The following is a 25,401-nucleotide window of genomic DNA, read 5'->3' as shown; positions in this document are numbered from 1 at the left end:
ATACAATAATACATATTATGTATAAGATATTATATAAAAAAAAAAGAATTTTGTATTGAAATGAAATTTGACATCGTGGTGGGTTTTCTTTTACAATTCTCTCTCTCTCTCTCTCTCTCTCTATTTATCGCTCTTTTTTCGTGTTATTATCATTTTACTATGTATAGTCCGTCATTTTGCTTTACAATAAATACAATAATGAATGTTTAATATGTATATACATATGTACATTATGTATAACAAAAAGAATTAAATAAAAATATTATCAAAATCCAATGACAAAAAAAAAAAATAAAAAGCAAAAAGAAAATTTTATAAAATAGTTGTATGTTGCATATAAAAATAAGTTAGTGAAGTATATCTAGTGTAGTGCTACCGTATAACAAAAAAAAAGTATACAGTTATTATGAAAATCTATATAAATGTGGAAATATTGCAATAAATACATAGATTGTATGTAAAATTGTGTTCTTAATATTTTTTTTTTCGTTTTCTTATATTTTATATATTATTTTTATGTGCTGTGTTTTTATTTTACACTATTTCAAAATATAATAAGAATATAAGGATATAAGGATATTCTAGTCGCGACATTTTTTTTTTGTTGTTATAATTTTATTTTTTCATTTTATTTTTTGTCTTAGATTCTTTGTAATGTTTTTCTTAACTTAACTATCTTACATTCTTTATAGTATATAGAAATATTTTTATTATCCTTTTTGATTTTGTTGTTGCTATACTTATAATTTTATAAAATATTATATAAGGAAAAATAGAATTAAAAATATAAGAAAAAAAAAATAAAATTATTTTTTTTTATAAATTCTTTTGTATAGTGAAATAAATATTATATAAAACAAGAAAAAAAAGAAAAAGAGAAAAATTAAATAATAAAAAAACAAGGATAAGTGAAAAGGAAAAATATGAAACGAAAATAACAGAAATTCTTAAGGGATACGCTAGTAATACAATACATATATATACATAAATATATATGTTTGTATGTATTTTATAAAAAGCAGAAACAACAAGAGGAAGAATACGACAAATTTTCCTTCAAGTTTTTTTTTTTGATTCTTCCTTTTGATTTTAATAAATATTAGGAAAATATAAAAGACACTGAAATTTAGTGGAATGGATTGGAGATGGTGGGAGGTAAATAATTTGATCTGTTATTTAACAAAACAATATTATTTATAGTGTTCATTTATATAATATATATATCAATATTCATAACTTATATATCAGTATATTAGGCGCAAGTGTATACATAATATATGTATATGACTTTATATTTTATACGTTTCATATTCATTGTATAAATTTTACTTTGTTGTTATATGGGGTGTATTATCATTTATTACTATTTTTCTTATTATTTCTTATATATACAAAAGCTCCAAGGATTAAAATATCTTTAAACATAATATATGAGATATATTAAAATATATATATATATTTATATATATCATGCCCATCATATATCATTATGTTGTTTGTCGTGTATATTTATATAAATATGTTAATATACAAGAGTATTTCCATATATTTATTTTATTATTTGAAATCTTGTTTTTCATTTTGATTTTATTCTGGTATTATTTTAGATTTTTTTTTAATTTTCCCTAATATTGTTATATTATATATTATATATATATATATAGTATATACATATATAGTATATGTATATATATAGTATATATATATATATATATATATATATATATATATATATATATATATATATATATATATATATACTCGTATATGTATATTTTTTTGTGTTTTGAAATACCAAACAAGGACATTTATCGTTTAATATTTATTCCATATCAACACAATAATAAAAGAAACTTATAAATTATATGCATATAAGCATAATATATGTGAGTTCATCTATGAAATGTGTGTATTTGTATATATATATATATATATACAATATTTTGCTTTATTATATTAATATGAAATACAAATAATATTGTTACATATTCTTAAATTAACTCATATAATATTTTCAAATAACAAACATATATTATTATGTAGTTAACTTATATATTTATATTAAATACAAACCTTTTTATAATACTCGTAATATATTAAATTTTGATATATGTATGTTCTTTAGTTATAAATAATATTGAATGGTGTATATAATATATATATAATTTTTAAACAGGATAATAATATTCAAAAGAATCTTAAATAAAAAAAAAAAAAATTAAAACAAATTTTTATTAAATAAATTTTACTTTATATTCTTTTATATACATATATGTATAATATTGTTCATATTAACAAATTATGCTAAATAATAAGAGTATATTTATGTGCAAATACATTAGTTATATTTTTTTTTTTTTAAATGAACGTGTGTATATTTAATTTTCAAATATGGTGTATTGAGTGTATAGCGTATGTATGTATATATATATATAATATGTACGTGTATAAATTATTAAAAACGAAAATTTTTAAGGTAATAAAAAAATAAAAATATAATATAATGTAATTTAAAATAATATTTTTAAATAAAATACTTAACAATATTAAAGAAAATAGGAAATATTATTTTGTTGCTTAATTAGATTTATATATACGTATGTGATTGATTGTGCTTTTTTTTTCAATTAAAAAAATAAAATTATAAAATTTAATATAATTTATTATACAATGAATAAAATAACTCATACTCTATATATTAATAGAAAACAGTTCAGAATTGTAATTATGTAATTTGTTAACTATGTGGAGGTTCCCTACCCATATATGTGGATTATATAAAATTATGAATTAAATTTCAATATATCCATATTTTAATTAATTAATTAAATATAATTAAGATAGTGTTTTTGTTTTGTTTATAATAAAAAATAATAATAAAATCAATATATTGCAAATATTTTTTTAATTTATTTGAAAACTTGTTATATAAGTTATATAAGTTTTTTAAAATATAAAGTACATACATATCATATGTATACGTATTAAAATTCATTTTAATTGTTGAAGCATGGCTACTTAATTTATACTATATCAAAATACACACTAAACTGCCTTTTTCATACTTTATCATTATTAAATTTTAAAAAATTACGGTGTTCAATACCGATAGTAATTAAAGTTTTTAATTATGATTTTCAACTATACATACATAAATGTTAATTTATAAATGACAACAATGACAATATACAGTGTTGCAATTTCTAGGTAAATTTAATATAAAAATTTATGAAAAATATTGTTTAGTAAATTTAAAAATTCAATATAAATTTAAAAGAAGTACTTACTTATAAAATAAAAATTTTATAAAAATTAACTGATTTAATAAATAAAAATTTTTGTGATTTAACATAAATAATTTAAAAAATTATTATTATATGTGTGTTATATATTAATAAATGAATAAATTATAAAATATTTAAGTGTTATTGCATTAAATTAGTAAAGAAATTTGTTTTTTGAAAGCATAGTGTTACAATTGAGGCCATAAATAATAATCAATAATATTAAAATGCAAATTTAAATAATGTTAAAATAAAAAAAATTAAAATCAAAGGTTTTAAGTTAAATACATATACGTATAAATACATAGTTACATTTTAACTATTTTACAGTGATCCTAAATATTTCTTTAAAATTTTATTAAAATTATTTAGAATTTTATTAAAATTTATAAATAATAATCAACATTATATAATTAAAAACAATTTTTTGTTATACAACAATAAGAAATAATAATATGAAAATAATTAATTTCAATAATTACAAATATTAAATTATTAGTTAACATTTACAATAATAATTAAATTTAGAAAATTAAAATAAAAAGAAAAATGGTGTTTAAGTTATGAATTTAATTACAATAAAAATTTTATTTTTAATTTTAATGAAATAAAGTATACTTAAAAATGAATCTATATAAGTATTAACAGTAAATACTGAAATGAAAAAATTTAAATAATTAATAATTAAATTATTTTCTACAAAAAATATTTATAAATAAAAATAGTGAATTAAATTCATTTTAAAAGTTTTTGTGTTCTCTATTAAAATTTATTGATATTATTAATCAGAATTTTCTATTAATTACTGCTTAATGCTTAATAAATAATTTTTCAATAATTATAAAAATAAAAATATTTTTAAGTATGATTAAATTTAAAAGGTGATTTTTAATTGCAATAATTGTGAATATATAAAATATTATTTAACAAGCTAGTTTGTGTAGGCCGTAACACATGTAGAAAATATTATTACCCGTATAACAATTTCAAAAATAAATTTAGAAAAGTTTAAAAAAAATTTAAAACCTTTAAAAATAGTGTGTGTGTGCATTGAATGTAATTATTTTTAATAACAAAAAGGATATTGCTTCTGTTCATAAATTGCTAATATATTTTCTATAATAAAAATTAATAATGTAAAATAAAAGACTTATTATAATTTAAAAATATAAAAGCAGTCTGAATATTCTTTGTTATTTATTTAATTTATTTTTTAACTTAATATAAAAATTGTAATATTGTGTGTTTCTACGAAACATCCTTGGAATTTTAAAAAGGATATTTTCTTTGTCTGCTTTTTTTTTTTTATTGTTCATTTAGAAAATTTATTTTCTTGGGATATTATTTTCGTTTTTTTTTTTGTTTTGTGCTATAAATTTTATCTGTTCTTTGTATAAAATATTTATGTATACATTTATATATTATGTATATAAATACTATGTGTTTAAGTAAATAAGTATATTACATAATTTTAAATATTTTTAAGATTGTACAGACATTTTATGTTCATATTTAAAAATAATGTAGTTAATTAAAACGAAAAATAAAAGTTTATTTTAGAATTTTAAAAATAATTTTATTAATATCATAATTAATTAAATTATTAAATAAGTGAAGTGAAAATATTTTTAAAGTGGATATTTTAGTTAATAAATAATATTTCATGAATTTTTTCTTAATTTATTATATAATATTCAAAAATATAATTAATAATTTTCAAGTTGTTTTTAATGTTCTAAAATTTAATTATTTATTATAAGCAATATTTAATTGAAAAATATTACAAAGTTTGGATTTTAGAAAAAATTATTATTGTGAATTACTTAAAAATGTCTTTGTTTGGATTTTAAATAAAAACATGGGCACAAAATGAGAACAAAGTGCTTTTGTTCTTTAACATCCAAAAATTTTTAATATTATATTTGCAATATTCAGTATACTTACATATAAGTGTGGTAAATAGGAGAGAAAACTGTGTAAATCAAAAATTATTAAAATTCAAAATTAATGATTTATTCATCAAATTTCGAAAATTCGTTTAAAAGTCTGTTTTTTGTCTGGATTAATTAAGATTATTGTTATGTGTTTTCCATTAAGAAATTTGATAAATTTTTGGAGTGACTTTTACATTTCAATTTGATTGCATATTATGTAATTGTTCGAAACCAAATAGATCAAATTTTTTCTTTAATATAAATATATTTTTTAATAGAATAGATATTTCAATAGGGATTGAAATATCAATAATTACAGTTTCAGCTACAGGATGTAGCAATAATCCTTACAATAATCGACATTTAAAAACGTTAACTATTTTTGAAGCAGTTTGAACATTTTTCATACTTAAGCACTCATGCAAACAGAATTTTTGATTTTAACATCCAAGCAGTTTTAATTTTAGCCCATGAGAGAATTGATTAAAATCTCGTTCAAAATAAAATTTTTGGTTTTTAAATTATTAAATATAAATTTTTCTCTTAAAACAATTAAATTATATTCTGTAAAAATCTAAAATTAATGAATTAAATTGTTAATTTTCAAAATCATTTCAAAATCAATTTGAAATAAAGTCGGAATAATTTTATTTTAAATTTTGATTTTAATTTACTTGCAAATTCATGAATTACTTACATAGTTTTTCAAATTTCAAATTTATTCATTTAATTTAAAATATTTCATATATACTTTTACATAATATATATTGAATACTATGAAAGTAATTTGTAAGTAATCAAGTACTTTATCTTATTTAAGTGAATAGTCTATTCATACTAATTCAATTTCATATTTTTGTAAGTATTTGGGTTTGAATGAAAAGTCTCTCAACAACTTAAGTATAAGTACCTACCTACTTCATTGTACATATCGTAATAATTTATTTATTAACCTAATATATTTATTCATAGATACTTACTTATACATACATTTTTATTAAAAAATAAATTCTAGTTAAGCATCTGACTGAAATTACGAAATGATAACATAAATAAAGAATAATTATACAAAAAGAGGTTTAAGGAACTAAAATTACGTATTCAATGTACGTATATAAGTGTGTATATTTTGATGTACATGAATATCATACGGATAAAAATACACAAATATTTTAAACTATTGTGAATGGAACAACAAAAGAAAAATTTGTATATAAAATTCTACATGACCAAATTAGATTTTCAGGTACAAAAAAAAATGTAGAAATAACAGAAGTAAAAAAAAAGACGGTCTATTTTCTCTCTTTTTTTTAATTTCATTTTGTTATCTATATCAACATACTTACTTACTTACATCCCTTTGAATATCATGGAGAAAAAAAATAAAATCCAAAAAAAAAAAGGTAATGAGCCATAAAAAGGTCAAACATATTTAAAAATAAGTTTTTCATGCTTTGTTCTTTTTCTGTTTTTTTTTTTTTTTGTAACTTCTTTTTAAAATGAGTGCTGGTTTTGAGTCTATATTAAAAGTAATATACTTACATACATACCTCATATATGTGTAGGCTAAAATTCATGTAATTAAATCGACCCTAAATCAGTATTTTATCAAAAAAAAAAACTGAATAGGAAAAAACGAAAAAAAATATATAAGAAAAAAAATTCAGGTTGGCAGGCAGGTTGGTTGACTCTTTTCAATTTTAATGAACAAAAAAGAAGAAAAAAATTTTATTTTATTTTTTTGTTATTTTGTGACCTCATCTAGAAAAGAATTTGGACCACTGCAATGAATTTATTATAATAATAAACATTTTAGAGAAAAAAAGAAAGAAAAAAATAATAAATTCTAAAATTGAAATTTTCATTTTGTATACCTCTTGGGTATCCGAAAATTTTATTTTAAATTTATTCATTTTTTTTTCTCTTCTTTTTTTTTTAAATATATTGTGAGTGGTATTTGTTGGGAATTTCATATAATTTTCATATTGTGTACATACGTTTGTATAACAAAATAATAAAAAAAAAATTTAAAAATTTTTTATTCAGTGTGTGTTTGCGTGCGCGTTTTCTTGTTTATTTAATGTAGATCATTAACATTGAATTATCGATGGTAACTCCGTTTAAATTTCCCACACACTCTTTTATACTTAATGTCAATTGCTTTACAAAATAATGTTTTATTTTAGTAAATATTATTTACTGTTATACATATATTGTTTTTATGTACTAATTGAGTTATTAAGTAATGTACTAACAGAATACTGTTATAATTTAATGCCTACTACCTTGCATTTTCGTTTCTCGATAAGAAATTTTCAATATTTTAACAATTTGCAACAGCATATTTCATAAAAATATTATGTTAATTGTTGTTAGTTAACAGTAAGAAATAAAATTAAATTTATTTTGTGTACTTACCAATATATATCTGCATACATAACTGGTATACTTACATGAAATTATAAAAATGCAAAGATGAATAAATGACTGAATTGTTTTTAAATGCAATTTCTGTAAATTATGTTTTAAGAACAATACTTATTTGTAAAATAGTTAAGGGCTATATTATAGTAATGTGCTATTATCAGGATTTTTGTATCTGAATATTTACAATTTCATATATTCTAGCTGTTCTTATTTGATTATTCAAATATTTTAAAGTAAAATTCAAAAGCAAGAGAACACATTTAATTCATGTTGGTAATTTTTTTATTAATATTAGTTCTTAAATGGGAAATTGACCCGAAACATGTTATATTAATGAAACAACAATTTCTTTAAAACAAAACGCTTAAAATACAAACTGTATTTTAATAATTGAGTACATAATATTAAGGAATTAAAGTTAGGTTCAAATCTCACGAAAATAATATACACAATGAAAACAATACGCCACCACTATGGCTGGAAAAAATGGAATAATTGGTAACAAAATCATATAGACTTTACTTAGTAGAACGTTTAACGCAAACAATGTATATATAACAGTTATTTTTAAAAGTATTAATTTTTGTGTTATTGAATACTTATACTTACTTCTTTTTTTTTAATGAACAAAAATTATAAATGCATTATAATTAGTAAAAACAAATAATATTTTTTATTCACTTTGATCAACATACTTCAAAATTATAACAATATTTACTGCACATTTTGAAGTGTATATGTGCACTTTTGTTATACTGTATATATTATATAATATAATATAATATCTATTTCAAAGATAATAACGTATAACACAATATTTGTGTGAATGCATTTCAATAATAGCACTTGAAATGAATGAAAAAAAAAATTTTGTATACATCCATGTACTTATACATATACATATAATTGTATGTGGTGTACTCATTTTACATATTTTCAATTAAATTAGAATTTAGTTCATCTATTCAAATCAAAAATATATACAAATGCAAAGAGAAATAAAATAGAACTTTGAAAATAGTTCAACAGCATTTATTTCGTATACAAAAATCAAATGAATCAATTATTTTAAATTATTCAATATTTCATAAAAAAAATACGGCATTCATTTTGTAAATATAAAAAAATAGAAAAAATTTTGAACAGAAGCTTATGCAAGAAAAAAAGAACCTCTATAATTTGTTTATGCAATTTAATTTAGAAAAGTTAATTTTCTCCTGTAGAAGAAATTATTGAGATGAACAATAAATATGATTTTATCTATTAGTCAAAAGTCAGGTTCTAGATTTTTTCAATTTTAAATATTTTTAATAATTTTTTTCTAAATGTTCATTCATCCTAATCGAGATTGTCAAAATCACATATAAATAAGAACAATAAGGTCTTGGTCTAAGTATTTAACTCTTCTTTCTGTTCCTTTCTCCTTTCTAGTAATCGATTCTGAAATTCATGAAAGTCATGCTATATATAGGTTGTATCTATATATATTAAATCTTATTTAAAAACAGAAAACGAAATTTTTAACGAAATTCTCAAAAAACATATACCTACAAACAATAAATAAAATTTTTTACGTTTCGTAAACTGTGGATGAATCAGTTTAACAAAACTAGAAAATTTTATTGCTATCAAAACAATTTTTATATTGCTGTTACTTAATTATAAATGACGCCTAGTGGATACTTAGTCATTTCTATTTTTTTTTTTTTATTACATATTTTTAAATATTTTGAATATTTTTCAAGGAAAAATCAAATTTTAAAATGTTATTGGGATTTTATAAATCATTTTGGCAAAAATTTTAATAAAATTAATTTTATAACGCATCATGTCGCTTAAATTTCTAAAGTAATTAAAATAATATTAAGTGTTTATTGTTAAAATTTAATGTTGGCACTTTGCAACAAAAGTGTGCTAATTCAAAGTAATCGTTTTCAAGAAAATTGAGAAAACTTGTTTATAAATTGTTAAGGATAATGGAATGTAAAATCAAATTCAATTAAATTGAAGTATATTAAACTTACTTTGGCATATTTAATAAAGACAAATAGACACAAAAATTTAAATAATCATTTAAAGATCTGATAATATTTTTTGTTGCAAAGAAGTGTAACATAAGTGCATATACTCGTACATATGTATAACAATAATAATCACCCGTATAAACAAAATTTTGATTTTCTGTATAGAATTTCAAATTCTGCAATCTATTTCATGCAGAAAATTAGAAAATTTTTCAATGACAACACATCATACGTCAAATAATATGACTAACAGAATATTGGGGAATATATTATTTTAATATTTCTTTTAGCATTTTGAAATTGAATTGATAGCAATTTTCCAATGGAACTCTATTTTGTTCAAAATTGCTGCTATACAGAAGCAAAAATTAAATTTAAATATCAAGAATTTAAGAATAAATTTTCATAATTGTAAAAATAAGTACATACTCGTATATTAAGTAAGTAAATTCATCTACCTAATTATTATACGTTACTATTACTATTCTTAAACTCCTAAACTATTTTGTAGACTAATTTAAGAGTAGTTTGATGTAAACTGAGTATTTATTAATTATATATGCTTCAAATGTTTTAGCATAGCTTCATACTTATACCCTCAAATTAAATGCTTCCAACTAACACAATTAAATACATACATACCATACATACCATTCATATTATGTAATTATATCTTTGAAACAAACATAAAATTAAATCTTTTAAGAATTTTTAAAATCCTATTCAAAATAGTTGCAATATTTTTTTGAGTGAATATTAAAAATTTCAATTATGAAATCGACAATAAAACTTTTCAAATAAAATGCTTACATATTTATTTTTTTTTTCTCTTTATTTACAAAAAATATTATGTAGGATATTTTCATTTTTTGTTTTTTTTTTTTTTGTTATGAATCCTTCAAAACAATAAAAATAAAAACTTTGGCAATTAAATAATGTACATTGTTCATGTTTTCGAAATGTAGAGCCGACGCAAAATATATTTCATCTATACATTAAATATATGCATAAATATGTATGTATGTATAACATTAATAAATAAGGCAAGAATAGACAAAATAAAAAAAAAATTAAATAATATCTACTTCAACATAATATTTAAGTATAATAATAAAAATAAACAATAAAAAAATTTTTTTTTTTATATTTCAACGTTTTTGATATTGACCTCATTTTAATTGATAATGCAAAAAAAAAAAAAAAAAACAAACAAGGAAAAATTACAGAAGCAAACAAACAAACAAAATAAAGTTAAAATGAATAAGCAAAATAAATAGAATACTTATATTATATACATACATACATATATACAAGAATATGGATGTACATATGTGCACACACTGTACGTAATAAAAGAAAATTTGCCAACGAAACTAAACATACATAAATTATAAAAAGAAAATAAAATAAAAATAAAAATAATTGGAAAAAGAAACTTTTAATGTCAGCAAAAAATAAAATTTCATTTATTTGTTTACACGATTCTACTTTAATAATATTATATTGTTATATACTCGTACATACATATATTTATGTGTGTATATGGGATTATGCCATACTCAACAATTCACCCACCCACATATTGTAGTCATACAATAAATTTTATTCTTTTATATTTACATTATATATTTATTCACAATCATGTGTACGTACGTACATACCTATATTATATAATTATTATGTCTGCAGCAGATACAAGAATCTATATACATACATATATAGTATCAATGCTCTTTTGTATATATTTACTTATAAATAAGTCTGAAAAATAATTTCTATTGTAATTTTTTACTTATAATGTTTTCCATTTTTTTTTTATTTCCTATTATTTATTTAGTTTGCTTCTCAAATCTATAACGATTCAGCAACGAAACAAATTCTGCCATCAATGCTTTATTCTACTGCATATACCCATTTTAGCTCTCTATTCAATACATTCTACACTCATATACCATGCACATCATATGTATATTTGCACTGCATATGTAACATTTTACTCATATCACATAATATTCTACCCATATATCAAATATTAAAAGTTGGAAAATAGAGTTAGTTTTAAACAATGAGCAAACTAACATTTACAGTAATTGAGTAGTTTTTGAAAAAAACTCTCCCCCTTTTCATTTTTGTCAAGAATCAAAAATTTTATTTAATTTTTTCTTTTTTGTTTTAATTTTTGAATTGAAATGGTGTAATAGCTATTAAATTTAAAATATATACTGTGATATACACATGAATATATATACAGTTTAAAAATTAAATATAGAACAATTTAAATACATATTATACTACATAATGTATGTATACAATTATAATTTTCTTTTCTACCCACTTAAAAATTAAACCAAAAAAAATAAAAAAAATTTAACAAAAAAAAAATATGAATAATTGTCAATCATGTATGGCTGACATATTGTGTAGCACAATACGGAACATTACGTACATAATATGCAGTATAATAAATTACATCCATACATACTTATATTTCAAATATATATACAATAAATTATAATAGTTGCATTACATGCAATATTTTCCTTTTTCCCCTTATCTCTGTTTTCTCCCCCTAAATATTATTTTTCTTATTTTTTCGTATACAATTACAATTTAACATGTTCATGTGAATATTAAGCAAGTATATAATTCGCATTCAACATTTATGTATACATGTTATATAAATAAAATGTAACATTATAATATGATTGTATACGTATATGTGCTTAAATGCATTATGTGAATTAGTAAATCATGTAAAGAGCGCCACTAAGGAAACGAAAAATAAAAAAAGTTGAAAAGAAATTAAAAGAAGTAAGGGAAGGGAAACAAAAATAAAAGTTGCAAACGAAAAAAAAAAGAAGAACGACCGCCAAATTTTATGAAGAAAAGAAAAACCGAACGGGAAATAAAATTTTCTTTGTTTTGCAATTTTTTTTTTTTTTGTTATATTTTTTTCTTTTTATAATTTAGTTCTATTTGTAAAAAGTGTTATACTATATTCTTTGTTGCTTAATGTTTTACTCTCAAAGGAGTTTTAAATATTATGAACGTCAGCATTTTAAATGAAAAATTATTCACACATTATTATTGTTTGAAAATTTTGCGCATAAGTGCATTATTTAAATTTACTGTAATATGAGTTTTCACATACATAACTATTACATACACATATATATATATATATATATACATATATAATTTATACAATTTATATTAAAATGCATTGGCATTGTATCTTCATTAAAAATTGAAAAAAAAAATTCAATTTTAGAAATAACACATTCAATATTAAATAAACAATTTTTGGAATTCGATATTTTAGAAACTTATCATAAAATCAACTCATGATTTCTATTTCTAGTATACTTAAAAGAAATAGAAGTATTAAAATGCTATTACATTACTCGCAAAAATAAATCGACCGTTTTGAGTATTCAGTAGACTCCTTTTCATGATTAACGCAATTACACAAAGAATTTATACTAGCCAGAAAACAATGCTTCCAGAATTCATCTACAGAAACGGGAGTTATATTGTCAAAACAGTTCTTATTACTAATTATAAAATTAACTGAAAAAGGAAAATAACATTGATTACAGCTTCAGAAATACTTACGCATTTTTTAAAAACAAGTGTTTGTAGGCCAGTTTAATTTTTATTAAGTATTTAAAAACAAGCGTAAATCTGTGCGCGATCAATTATTATTGTGAATTTCAAAAGAATTTCTCGCGAATTCGGTTTGTCAAAAGATTTTTTCTCTTCTCCCTCAGTTCAGTTTTCAATATAAATGCCCTATAAATATGCAAAATAGTTTGTGAAAAAAATTGTCACTTTAAAGACGAGGGGAACGAAGAAAAAAACATATATAAAAATAAATAATTTAAAAGTTCTTATTACATTTAGTGAATAAACTATGTGTATAAACTCATCCTTATATACAAAAGGATGCAAATAAAGAAAATAAAATTGTTAAATTTTAACTATAAGTTGGGAATAGGCACACATACTCTTAAACGAATTTCATATATAAATAACAAAATTAAAAATCACATACACACACATACACATAGGTTTTACAACTAAAATTGCATAATTTTATGTTTCTTATAAGTAAGTGTTATTGTATATGTTTCTTTGCATGTACAAATGAGTTTTACCAAAAAATAAATAAAAAATGCATTAAAATATCAAAGATTAGTTAAAATGTAAAAAAAAAAACTTGAAAAACTTTTAAAATTTTAAAAAATTTGATTTTAAATTTTTAAAATATTTGTGTATTTTACTTTGGATTTTTTAGTTAAGAAAAATTTCTCCCTATATTTTGTTTTTTCTTCATTTAAATTTTAATATATTTTATTTACAGTACCATTTTTAAATATACAAAATTAAAAATTAATAAAAATACTTTTTTTAGAAATCGTCAATTCTAAAAAGTTGGCCCATGAATCCCTTAAAATCTTCTAGAAAATAAAATTAATTTACAACTTCATTACATTCATTAGAACTGGCTCAACTTTAATTCTAATGGAAACCAAAAATTACTTAAATAATCAATACAGGGAAGAATCCTTTATAAATTTTTAATTTTTTTACTACTTAAATCATTAATATATTAATTTTATATTATTGCAAAAATAAAACTCATTCAAAATTATTCAAAAAAATAAATTGAAAATTTAAAATCATAGGGAGAAATTTTTTATGATTTGAATTGTTGTAAGGCAAGGAAATTTATTCAAATTAATAATTTCATTTTTAACACAAATCAATTTAGAATAGAACCGTTTTATGAAATTTATAATTCTTATATAAATGACTTGTATATTTTTCATGAACTTGTGTAAACATTGAATTATTAACAATTTATTGTAAATTGAAAAGGTAAATGGACAAAAAAAAAAACTAAAATTTTGACAAAAATCGAGCTACTCGGATAGAACACAATTAAATTTCATATATTTTCAACTGTGATAATTTTTATAGCTAGAAAGTTAATAGAAGACGTGATTGACAGTGCACATAGGAGTTAAGTAACAAAAAAAAATAACATTTTTACAATGTGTTAATGAAAAAAATATTGTTAAGATGCAAATATAATTTAACCGCTTTGTAGTGGTAAGTGATACCGCTTCAAATATTAATAAAAGATTATTGTGGGCCACTTAGATACTCTCAATAAAATTATTATTTGATGTTGTTTATATGTGCGTTTCTAAAAGCATGGTAGTCTAAAGAGTACCGTGAATGTGGATTTGAAAGTAACTCTCAAAATATATAAATTCCGACATTTCATTTTTTTTTAAAAAAGAGTTGCTGTGGCTCTCAAATGCAGAACAATATGCCTTTTAATTGCTTATGTACATACAAATACATATTTATATATGTACGTTATATACATTTAAGTTGCAAAAAAATTCTCATTTTTCAAATTTAATTACAATTTTACCCATACTTACTTAAAATTTTTGCTTTAAAAACTTTAAAAACAAAAAAATAAACTAAAGAAATTTTTCCATGTTTACACGAACTTTTCCCATTTTTTTGCTTTTTTGTTAGAAGTTTTCCTTTTCTTTTCATTTAATATCCTTGTTATTGTAACTGTACATTTTCTACTAAACTTAAAATTGAAAACTCTTTTACTTCATATACATATTTACAAATTACATATACATATAAGTATATTGGAGTATAACAAAAAGTATCCTTCAGATTTACTTTGTTACTTTCTTTTGTTTTTAAACTTTTCTTTTTTTTTTTGCAATGAAAATTCTAATAAAAAATTATGTAAGGATTTAAAAACCAAACAAAAGCTCATCTATACCAATGCATGGGGTGATGGTATGTTTTTGCATATATGTGTGTCTATATATACATACGCAAATTATAACATTTTAGCCAATGAAGAAAGTCAATTGCAAAAAAAAAATTAATGCAAGGCAAACTGTAATTCAAAACTTTTTCACTTAAAGTTTAAAAACTAAAATGTTGAATAATTTTTCCTGAATTTTCTATTTTTTTGGTGAGTTAGAGTTGTGTGTGTCTGAAATTTGAATAAAATGAAAACCTAAAAGGGGAGATTTTATTTATTATATTTTTCTGTTTTGATTTCGTTTTTTTTTTCTTTTCAATTATATAATTAAATTGGAACTCATTCATGTTATTCAGAATAATTTGAATCCTTTCTATTAATTTCATTCGTTTGTTGGTAAAAATTATGGGTATGGGTAATTTTTTTTTTCATTACAAATCAAAATATTTAATATTAAAATTATTTTTTATTTAAGTTTAAAAAAAAAAACTTTTAGAAAAACAGGCAGATAACAATATTTTTGAAAACTTTTATTTTTGTTTTAATTTTGAATAAGATATTTTAATAACTTTTAACAAAAATAAATTTTAAATAAAATTTTTTAGGTAGCTGTGCTATGAAAATTAGAATTAAAAAATGAAAGTTCAAAAATACAATTAATTGGAAAAGTAAAATTGTTTTTAAAGTTTGAAAAGTTTTGAAAAAAAAAATTCTTCATAAAGTTTTAAATTTAATTTATTTGTATTAAAAAATATAAAAAATGATGCTTTCTAACTCTGTTCTATGTAATTTATAAGTTATTAAATAATTAATTAATTGTTATACGAAATATACGAAATACACACAGCATATATGTATGTATGTAAATACTTATTAATAATTAAAAATTCTTAAACTTCAATAATAAAATATTTGGTTAGCAGTCAATAAACCAATAACATGAAATTACAGGACATTGACTTTATTAATAAATTTACTAGAAATTTAATGTTAGAAAATATTAATGGATACTTATTCATGTTGTTATATGTATATTGTCAACATTATTATACAATTAATGTAAATTTTAATGAAATTACAAAATAAAATTTTTATAAAATTTATACGTGTAATAAGCTTTCTAATTAGTATTTTTATATTTATACTTGCATGAATACTTTTGACCTTATAAAAACTTGTAAACATCAGAAAATTTAAATAAAATTACTTAAGTATATTGTAGAAATTAATTAACAATATTTTTTTTTGCTACAATAATTAAACTTGGCAAAGTTGAATTTAAATTTTATTTTGAATTGGAATTAATTAAATTTAATTAAGTGTTTAATTAATGTTAAAATTGTGGACTATATGGTTGTAACTTATATTGAAAATTTTCAATTTAAATTTCAAACTTAAGCTAAATTCTTGGAAGCTCTTAAAAGTTAATTTAGATATTTGTGTTCTCATTATACGTATAGAGTATAGAATTATTTGTTTTCTGTCAAAATTTAACCGCAATGTAATACAAGGCCAAAATTTAGCCGTTCGGTAAAAATTTAACTGCAATGTGGTTATTAAATTTTGAACAGGTGTTCAAAGAGTTATAAATCGTTTTTTCAAAAATTAAATTTTATTTTCAAATTTTATTTTGAAATTTAATTAATTTGGAAATCGATTACTGTTTTTTTTAAAAACAAACATATTAAAGATAGAATTAATATGTTAAATTAAATAAATAATTTAATAAAATTAAATAAAATTTTTGTTAAAATTAAGTATTTATTTTTTAAAAATAAATACTTAATTTTTAAATGAGGATTTAAAATTGGGATTGAAGTCTCTGAAGCTTAAATTTTATTCTAGAAATTTTATGATTAATTCATTTAATTCTTAAATTTTCAGTTTTAGATTTTAAACTTCGTAAAGGAAAATTAAAATATTTAAACTATTGTATAACAGCATTTTAATACAAATTGTTGGCCCTTTAGCAAATTTGCCTCATAGGCAATTTGCATTTTTTCTTTAAAATAAATATATTTAGAATGATTAAGTGTGTATAAATATCTGCAATAAGGACAATTATGAGTAAAGCAAATATAACAATTATGATGAAATTAATAGAAATGCATAAAAAAATAATATTGTTAATTAAATAAAATTTGATAAAATAAACTTTTAAAATATATGTACGACATTTTTGTAAACGCAATACTGCAAAACAATAAATGCGAAACGCAGTACTGCAAATACAAATCGTAGTTATGATGCACTATCTTTTTTAACTACTTCATAACAATGAAACAATTCATAGGATTTAACTGCGCTACTCATACTAATTTTCCTATATTGCGAAAGTCATGTTTATGAACACATTTGTTAGGAACTTTTGTTTATGAGCACAACTGTGTCGCAGTTTTCGCTATTATACCCCGATATTCTGCGTTTATGAATAAATCTACAAGTCTTTTCAAATAGATTAAAAATTATATTTGGAAATTTTTGGGATAAACATGAAAGATAATAAGTTTATTTAATTAAACAAATTATCATTATAATTAATTCTATGAAAATTCAGATTAAAAGTACAAATTTACAATTTAAAAGAATTTTTAGAATCATACGTAGTCTTAATTATCTTTAGTATAAATTAAACAAAAAAAAATTTTAATGAAATTTTATTGAAATGAAAACTTTTAAGGAATTGAAAAACTTTTGTAAGGTTTTCTTGAATTCTAAAGAAATTGTAAATTATGTTTTCAGTTTTGTATTCTTTTTTGTTAATTACAAAAAAAATTTATAAAATCTTTAATCACTTTGTTCTTTTCACTTTTAATTTTTTATTGTTTATGCTTGTCAAAGGAATGTAAAACATCAAACACTGAAGCAATACGCATGAAAAACAAACAATTTTCTTTCAATTCAAAAAAAAATTATGGAAATTTCCATACATACATATGTATATTAATTTGCATATATGAGCTTTGTTTGTAATTTTGTAAAACAGAAAAATTCACTCTTGCAATAATCATTCTTGATTAAAACAAAAACTCTTGGTTTAATTTTCATATTTAGACGTTTTTGTAAAATAAAAGTCATTAAAAGTGTGTTGAAAATTTTTTAACATAAAATCTTTTCATCTCCCTCTCTCTCTACTTAGGTAAATTTAATTTGTTTTGTTTTTATTCTTGTCTCCCCTGAAGGATATTAGAAATTGTGTGCTTCTAATTTCAAGTGTTTTTCTTGCACGTTACGTGATAGTTCTGATACCAAAATGTAAAATTGAATTTTGATTTTCTTTTTTGTTCCTTATTATTCTCTAATACTTGTACAAAATTAAACATAAGGCATACATAATTGTATTTATTTAACCCATACTTTTAAAATTAAATTTAAGGCTATTAGCAATTGATTTTAATTAAAATTATTGTGGGACGAGAATAAAGAAAATAATAAAACAAACATGTTAAAATGTCAAAAGATCAAAACAAAAAAAAATCTATGTTCACTCTATTTGAATGTTGGATGTGGCATTTATAACTTATGTATATATATATACATACTATATGATATAAATACATGAACATTTTTATATAATTGGTGTATAAAAACGTGGTATGTACATATGATTTTTAGATGAGCAAAAAAACCTTTATAACGGCACTAATTCATAGTTAATTATTTTTTTCACTTCATGTGGATTGTACACCACAGTATTGATGGGGTTTGTACACACATTATAATCGGTATTGCCAGATTTTTTCAGTTTTTTTTAATCAAATTGAAGCTCAATTTGATTTCAAACCACAATTTAAATCTTTAAATTTAAAATTTTTTTTTTTAATTTTTCAAATTTGTTTTGAAAATAAGGTATAATAACACTTTTTGGATGAATCTTAAAAATTTTGAAAAATTAACTGTGCTGTGCAATAATCTAACTCCATCTAATCTAACGTTCTTTGAATGCATTTTGGAAAATAGTCTTAATTCCGCATCTTTAACAGCAAGCACAATTATATCCAACAAATAGAAACTAAATCTGGCATATTTGAAGAAAATTTTCAATGTTTTTTGTAATATTTCTATTGAAATTGAAATCAATTTTTAATAAACAATTAAAAAACGCATGCTAAACTTTGTTACAATCTTAAATTTTCTATAGTCATTGTTTTCCAACAAAAAAAAATTAAATTTGATTTTAGAAGGTTCATCTGGCAAAGATAAAATTTTTGTATTTAGTGTAGGTGTAGAAAATGTGGGAAAATAAAGTTGCCATGACGACTTTTTTGATTTTCATTGTTGTTTTTTTTTTCATTAAAAATTTGAACAAGAGTTTTGATTAAATAAAGGGTTATAAAAATATTTTGCATTTGCTTATTTTTGTTGTTGTTGTTCATTTTATCATAGATTCTCAATTTTTTTTCAATTATTTTTATTTTATTTTTCTTCTTTCTTTGTTAAAATGTTTAAGAAAAAGTATAATTGTACCTACATACATATTTAGTGATAGTGAATTGTTTCTAGAACAATATAGCTAACAATAATAAGTAATTTTAATAAAATATTTATGAAATATTTAAAAGTGTTATATCTACTATAAATTCATGTTATACGCTTACATTATTATATATACATGTGTATATATCTATTGTAATTGTTAAATGTAGTGTAATTGAAAATAAGTTAATAGTTATAAAATTAATTAGACATGGGGGGGGGGGGGGGGGGGGGAGGGGTTTCAACACAGTTGCTATATGATTAAGAACAACATAGTATGCAGACATTTATTTTGTATTAGACTTCCGAAATTTAAAAATTAACTGATTTGTTTTAAATAAAAGTTAATTAAATATTTACAAGCCTGTATGCAAAAATAAATTTTAATTCAAACTTCATATAAATGTAAGGGCAGCTGTTGTTTAGCAATTTTTTTTCAATTCAATTAGAACTTAATTAATAATCACAAATATTTGACTAATTTTTTACTAAAACTTTCAAATTATAAATGATATACAATCTGACGTAAATTTTACTGAAAAAATAGATTTTGACTTTAAAGTCATAAATTGTTTACATACATTCGAGTATGTACATACATACATATGTGTATATTAACAGATAAATGTACAATATCATAATGAATATAAATTGTCATGGGAAAATTGTTTGACTTAGTGTTTTCTGTTTAATTTATTTTAAAATATAACAGTATTATTATTCATTTCATCCGCAGGATATTAATATACTTGTTAAAATAAATAAATTTTTAATAAGGATTATTCAAATATGTGTATGTACATGTACATATGCTCATATATTAATGCTTATTATATGTATACGTTATGTCAAATGTTATTATCGATTAATATTTGATTAATTAAATATACAATTATTAAATGTTTTAAATGTTTTTGTATCAAATATTTAAACGAAATTTCAACATGTATGCTGAATTTTTTCCCAATAACAGGATATATTATATAATTCGTTTGTATTTTCCATATACTTAATTAATAATAAATTTTAAATGTTTTAATTATTATTATTTATTTTATAATATAAAATATGTACAGTATCTACTTATAATGTATAAATTATGTGAATTTGTTTTATAACAATGATAACATACAAAAGGTTGATTTTAGTGGCAATTCTCTCTTAATACAAAATTTAACCAATATGAAGAGTTTTACAATACGATATTAAAACAACAAAATTTATATAAAATTGGAAATTTAAAAATGATATTCATTTTAACCATTAATTACATAAATTAATAATGAATATTTATTTACATTATATTTAGCATACATACATATCCGTACACACCTTCACATACATATATGCATTAATGTTAATTGCAAATTCTTTATTTGATTTTTAATTCGTTACTGTCACAAATTTTATTACGTTGCTCAAATTCATTTGTACATCAAATAAATTCATAAGATTTTATACTGCCCGTCCGGTCTGATTAATTAATTTTAAGTCGGATAAAATTAATTTAAATAACTAAAAGATAATAAAGATAAAAATTCAAATAAAAAGTTACCAACAAAAAAATAAAATGGCAAAACAATCAAATCCTTTATACCATGCTCTAAGGTTTTGGATAAATCCATTTTATTCTATTTTTTATTTATGTGAAGAAGGAGTTCATTTCTAAGTCCAAATAAAACAATATTACCAATTAAGTGTTTTCATCTTTTGGTGTTGAATCTATTATTGAAGTTGTGATGATTATTTAAAAATTTCCATGCCGTTTTCTGTTAATTTCGGCAACATCAACCCTTTTTTCTTCTACAATAAGATTTAACGACTTCTCCTTTTCTTTTTTTTTGCGATTTATTATTTTATTAGCATCTATAAATATAAATTTCTCCCAGATATATAAATTGTAACTAAATTAATATACGTAATGTTCATGACACAAAAAATAAAAAACAAAACCAATATAAGAAATAAAAATAGAATTGTTCGCATGAATGATTCATCAAATTTTTAATGTTGAATGTCATCATAAATTATCTTTTAACGATTTTAATTATAAATATCGTTCATTGTATATTTTTATAATAATATTTAGGTATACTTGTGCATATATAAATTCTGCCTTTTTATTTATTCAATTGAAATTCATTAACATTTTTTTTCATTTTTTTTTTGTTACAGGATGTACGTACAGCATGGCCTCTAAATACAATACCACCACAACATCCAAGTTTATCACATTTACCACATCATTTATCAATTGGATCACATGTGGTAACACAATCTCATCAACTTCCAGCATCTCATGCAGTTTCATCAGCAGTTAGTTTATCGACAATTGGTGGTCCCGGTAGTGGTGGTATACCAACATCAATTGTACATCAACAACAGCGTACATCACCGAATCCACCTCCATCTTCAATGCAAAAACCAACTTCTTTAACATCGTCTTCAAATTCATCATCATCTTTAAGTGTTTTGCATTCACAGCAACAACAACAACAACAGCAGCAACAACAACAGCAACAACAATCTTCAGCATCACAATCACAACATCATTCACATCAACAACAACATCATCATCAACAGCAATCACAACAACAACAATCGTCTTCTCAATCCTCGCATAATTCATCGAATAGTAATAATTCATTAAATGCTGTTGCCGATGAACAACGAAGACGTATGGTTGAATGGAATGAACGTGAACAACGTGAAAGGCGTGAACGTGAACGTGAAAGAGAACGTGAACGTGAAAGGGAACGTGAACGTGAAAGAGAACGAGAACGTGAAAGAGAACGTGAACGTGAGAGAGGACGTGAAAAAGAACATGAATTAGATAGACTGAGACAACAAGATCAACAGAGGGCAGCTTATTATGGATCTAGCATTATTGGAGTAAGTTAATCATGTTTATTTTAATTTTGTTTTTAAATAATGTTTCGATTAAGTTCTTACCCCATTTGCTTTAAAATATTATTTTGATAAAGTGTTCAACCGTTCATAGAACTATGCCTGCATTGTTTTTACATAATGAAAATCTTGTTACACGACAACACTGTCACGAAAATTCATTACATTATTTTGATGATATTTGAAAGTAGAGATTTCTTGAACAATATTCAGTTAATATCCAACTTAATTAAATGATTAAATAAATAAAATTTTAAATTATTTTCATTTTTTCAATTAAGTGTTTTTCATCAAATCGTCACATTCATTGCCTTCACTTTACTTTTTGTTGTTATCAAATTTGTCAATATTTAATTGGCATTTTCTTTTCTAATTTATTTCGCGAGGGCACAATATAATATTTTGTTGCCTTGGAGAAAAACCAAATATTTTTTACAATTATTAAACAAAATTCTAATGAAAATCTTTTTCACTCTTCTTCCCTTATTATTGTTAACTAAGTTTTACACTCTCTCTTAATATTAAAATACAAAAAAAATAAAAAAAATCTACGTTAATTTATAATAATTTAGCGGAAGAAAAAAAGAGGAACTAAAAATAAAAATAATGAAAAGTTTTTAATTTCATTCAAAATTTTTAAAAAAGGAAACCCGCTGGTTATTTTCTAAAAATTGCCAAAAAAAAAATAAAAATTGGAAATTTTTGTTTTGAAGGGAAAAAGAAATTAATTTTAATTTTTTCCTGATTTGAAAAAAATAATCGAAATGGTGTTTGTTGAAAAGCACATTTCCCATTATTTATTACCTGCTTGCTGCTACTTATCGTTGGTGCTAAGTAATAAACTAAATTATATTTTGAATCTCTTAGAGAAGAATTACAAAGCATTACAAAACTTTCGAATTACAAAGCAATTTATAATAATTCCTTTTTTAAACTTTTAATGGTTTGAATAAATTTTGTAACGACACATTCTTTTTCGAAAAAATTTGATTTTGAAATTAAAAGTAGTCAATTGTTGCCATTCTACCTCAAAAATAAACGTTCAAATACTTATCTTACATTTAGTTTAAAATTTACAAAAAGAATTCTGGATTTCTAATCTTATTATTGGAGAGGGGAGGAGGGCGAGATATTATTTGAGAATATTATGTAAATTTTAGTATAAAATGGAAAGCATTTGACAAGAAAATATTGAAAACAGACAATTCCATTGGGATTAAATCGTTTAAGTTTAAACCCTAAAGCTAAATTAATAACAACATATTTTTCAAGATTTTTTTTGTAATTTCGAAAATTTGCTAACTAAGGAAAACCGTATTTATACCAATAATATAAAAATATTTTCTATGTATAATGTTTACCAATAATTTTTTGTTTTACAATTATTTATCCTTGATTTCATTACAGCTTATAATAAAAACCTACCTTAAAAACAAAAACAAAAAAAGAATACAATAAAAGTTACAAGAATTTTTTCCAAAAATTGTTTTTTTTTCTTATTTTGTGTTGTTGTCTCCTTCCAAATATTTCCGATTATTTTTAATGATATTTCCGCCTACATAAAAACCTTCAAAATGTTTTTTTGGTTTAAATAGTATTTTGCAGATCTTTAATACAACATTCTTATTTAATATTATTACAAAACGAAATAAAAAAAAATCAATTTAAAATATTAAGGATAATTTGTCCTTTTTATTTAACACAAAAATAAAAATAAGATTTAAATAAAATCTAGAAAGGTCTTTTTATATAATTTCATTTTAACTCGGGTTGTTTCCTTTCTTGTACTCATATACATTTTTGGTTCATCATTAAGAATGTTTCAATAATTCAATTTTAATTTGTGTGTTAATAATAAAATTTTCTATACACGTACATATAAAAATTTTACTATAAAATAATTATCAAAATTATTTATAGTAATTTTGCTATTTAAATTTCCCATTTTTATAATTTGCCCCATTCAATTAATATAGATTATAAAATATTATGATTATTATCGAGGTAAACATGCAAGTTCAAGGATTCTGTTTTCTGGTATGGCATGGAAAAGTCTCTATTCAAAGTGAATAGTTAATTGAAACAAAAATATTTTATAAGAAATTTGTTAACAATATTTAGATTATTTAAAACTATTATTTGTTAGTTATAGAGTTAGGCAAATATAGAATTAGTAATTGCTATGCAGGATGAATCTGTAACGTAGTATAATCTGTCGGGAGCAAGAAGGTGCGAAACAATTTTATGAAAAAATTTGGGCGGGATGTGGCAAGTGAATATTTAACTCACAAAATTTCAGTTGAAAATATTTGGTTTCAACAAAAAGGTTTATCGACTTAAATGGCTATAACTTTCATAATTATTAACCGATTTAAGATAAAATTAATATGCAATGGAAAGCTAAAAAGTAGCTCTGTATAATAGTATAAAACTTGTATTAAATTTTGTGTTGATTGAACAAAAGGGACCCTGCCATGATTTTAATTTGAATTTGTGTAAAATTACTGTGTGTAAGTGCATATTTTATGAATTCGGAAAAT

General features: G+C 21.2%; 1 protein-coding gene across 2 annotated transcripts in view; it reads left to right on the top strand.

Moving 5' to 3' along the window:
- The first annotated feature begins 836 nt into the window (after positions 1-836).
- The window catches only part of LOC129606512 (probable JmjC domain-containing histone demethylation protein 2C), a 46,275-nt gene continuing 21,710 nt past the window's right edge, over positions 837-25,401 (top strand). For both annotated transcript variants that reach the window (XM_055516859.1, XM_055516858.1), the window contains exons 1-2: positions 837-1,155; positions 22,130-22,846. In XM_055516859.1, coding sequence (XP_055372834.1) covers positions 1,135-1,155; positions 22,130-22,846 — 738 coding nt within the window. In that variant the 5' untranslated portion in view covers positions 837-1,134. The remainder of the gene's footprint in view (positions 1,156-22,129; positions 22,847-25,401) is intronic.

This window comes from Condylostylus longicornis, unplaced genomic scaffold (genome assembly GCF_029603195.1).
Source record: "Condylostylus longicornis isolate FDR11 unplaced genomic scaffold, ASM2960319v2 ptg000018l, whole genome shotgun sequence".
Classification (NCBI taxonomy): domain Eukaryota; kingdom Metazoa; phylum Arthropoda; class Insecta; order Diptera; family Dolichopodidae; genus Condylostylus; species Condylostylus longicornis.
Note: the sequence above shows the minus strand (reverse complement) of the source record. Positions and strands in the feature narration are given on the sequence as shown.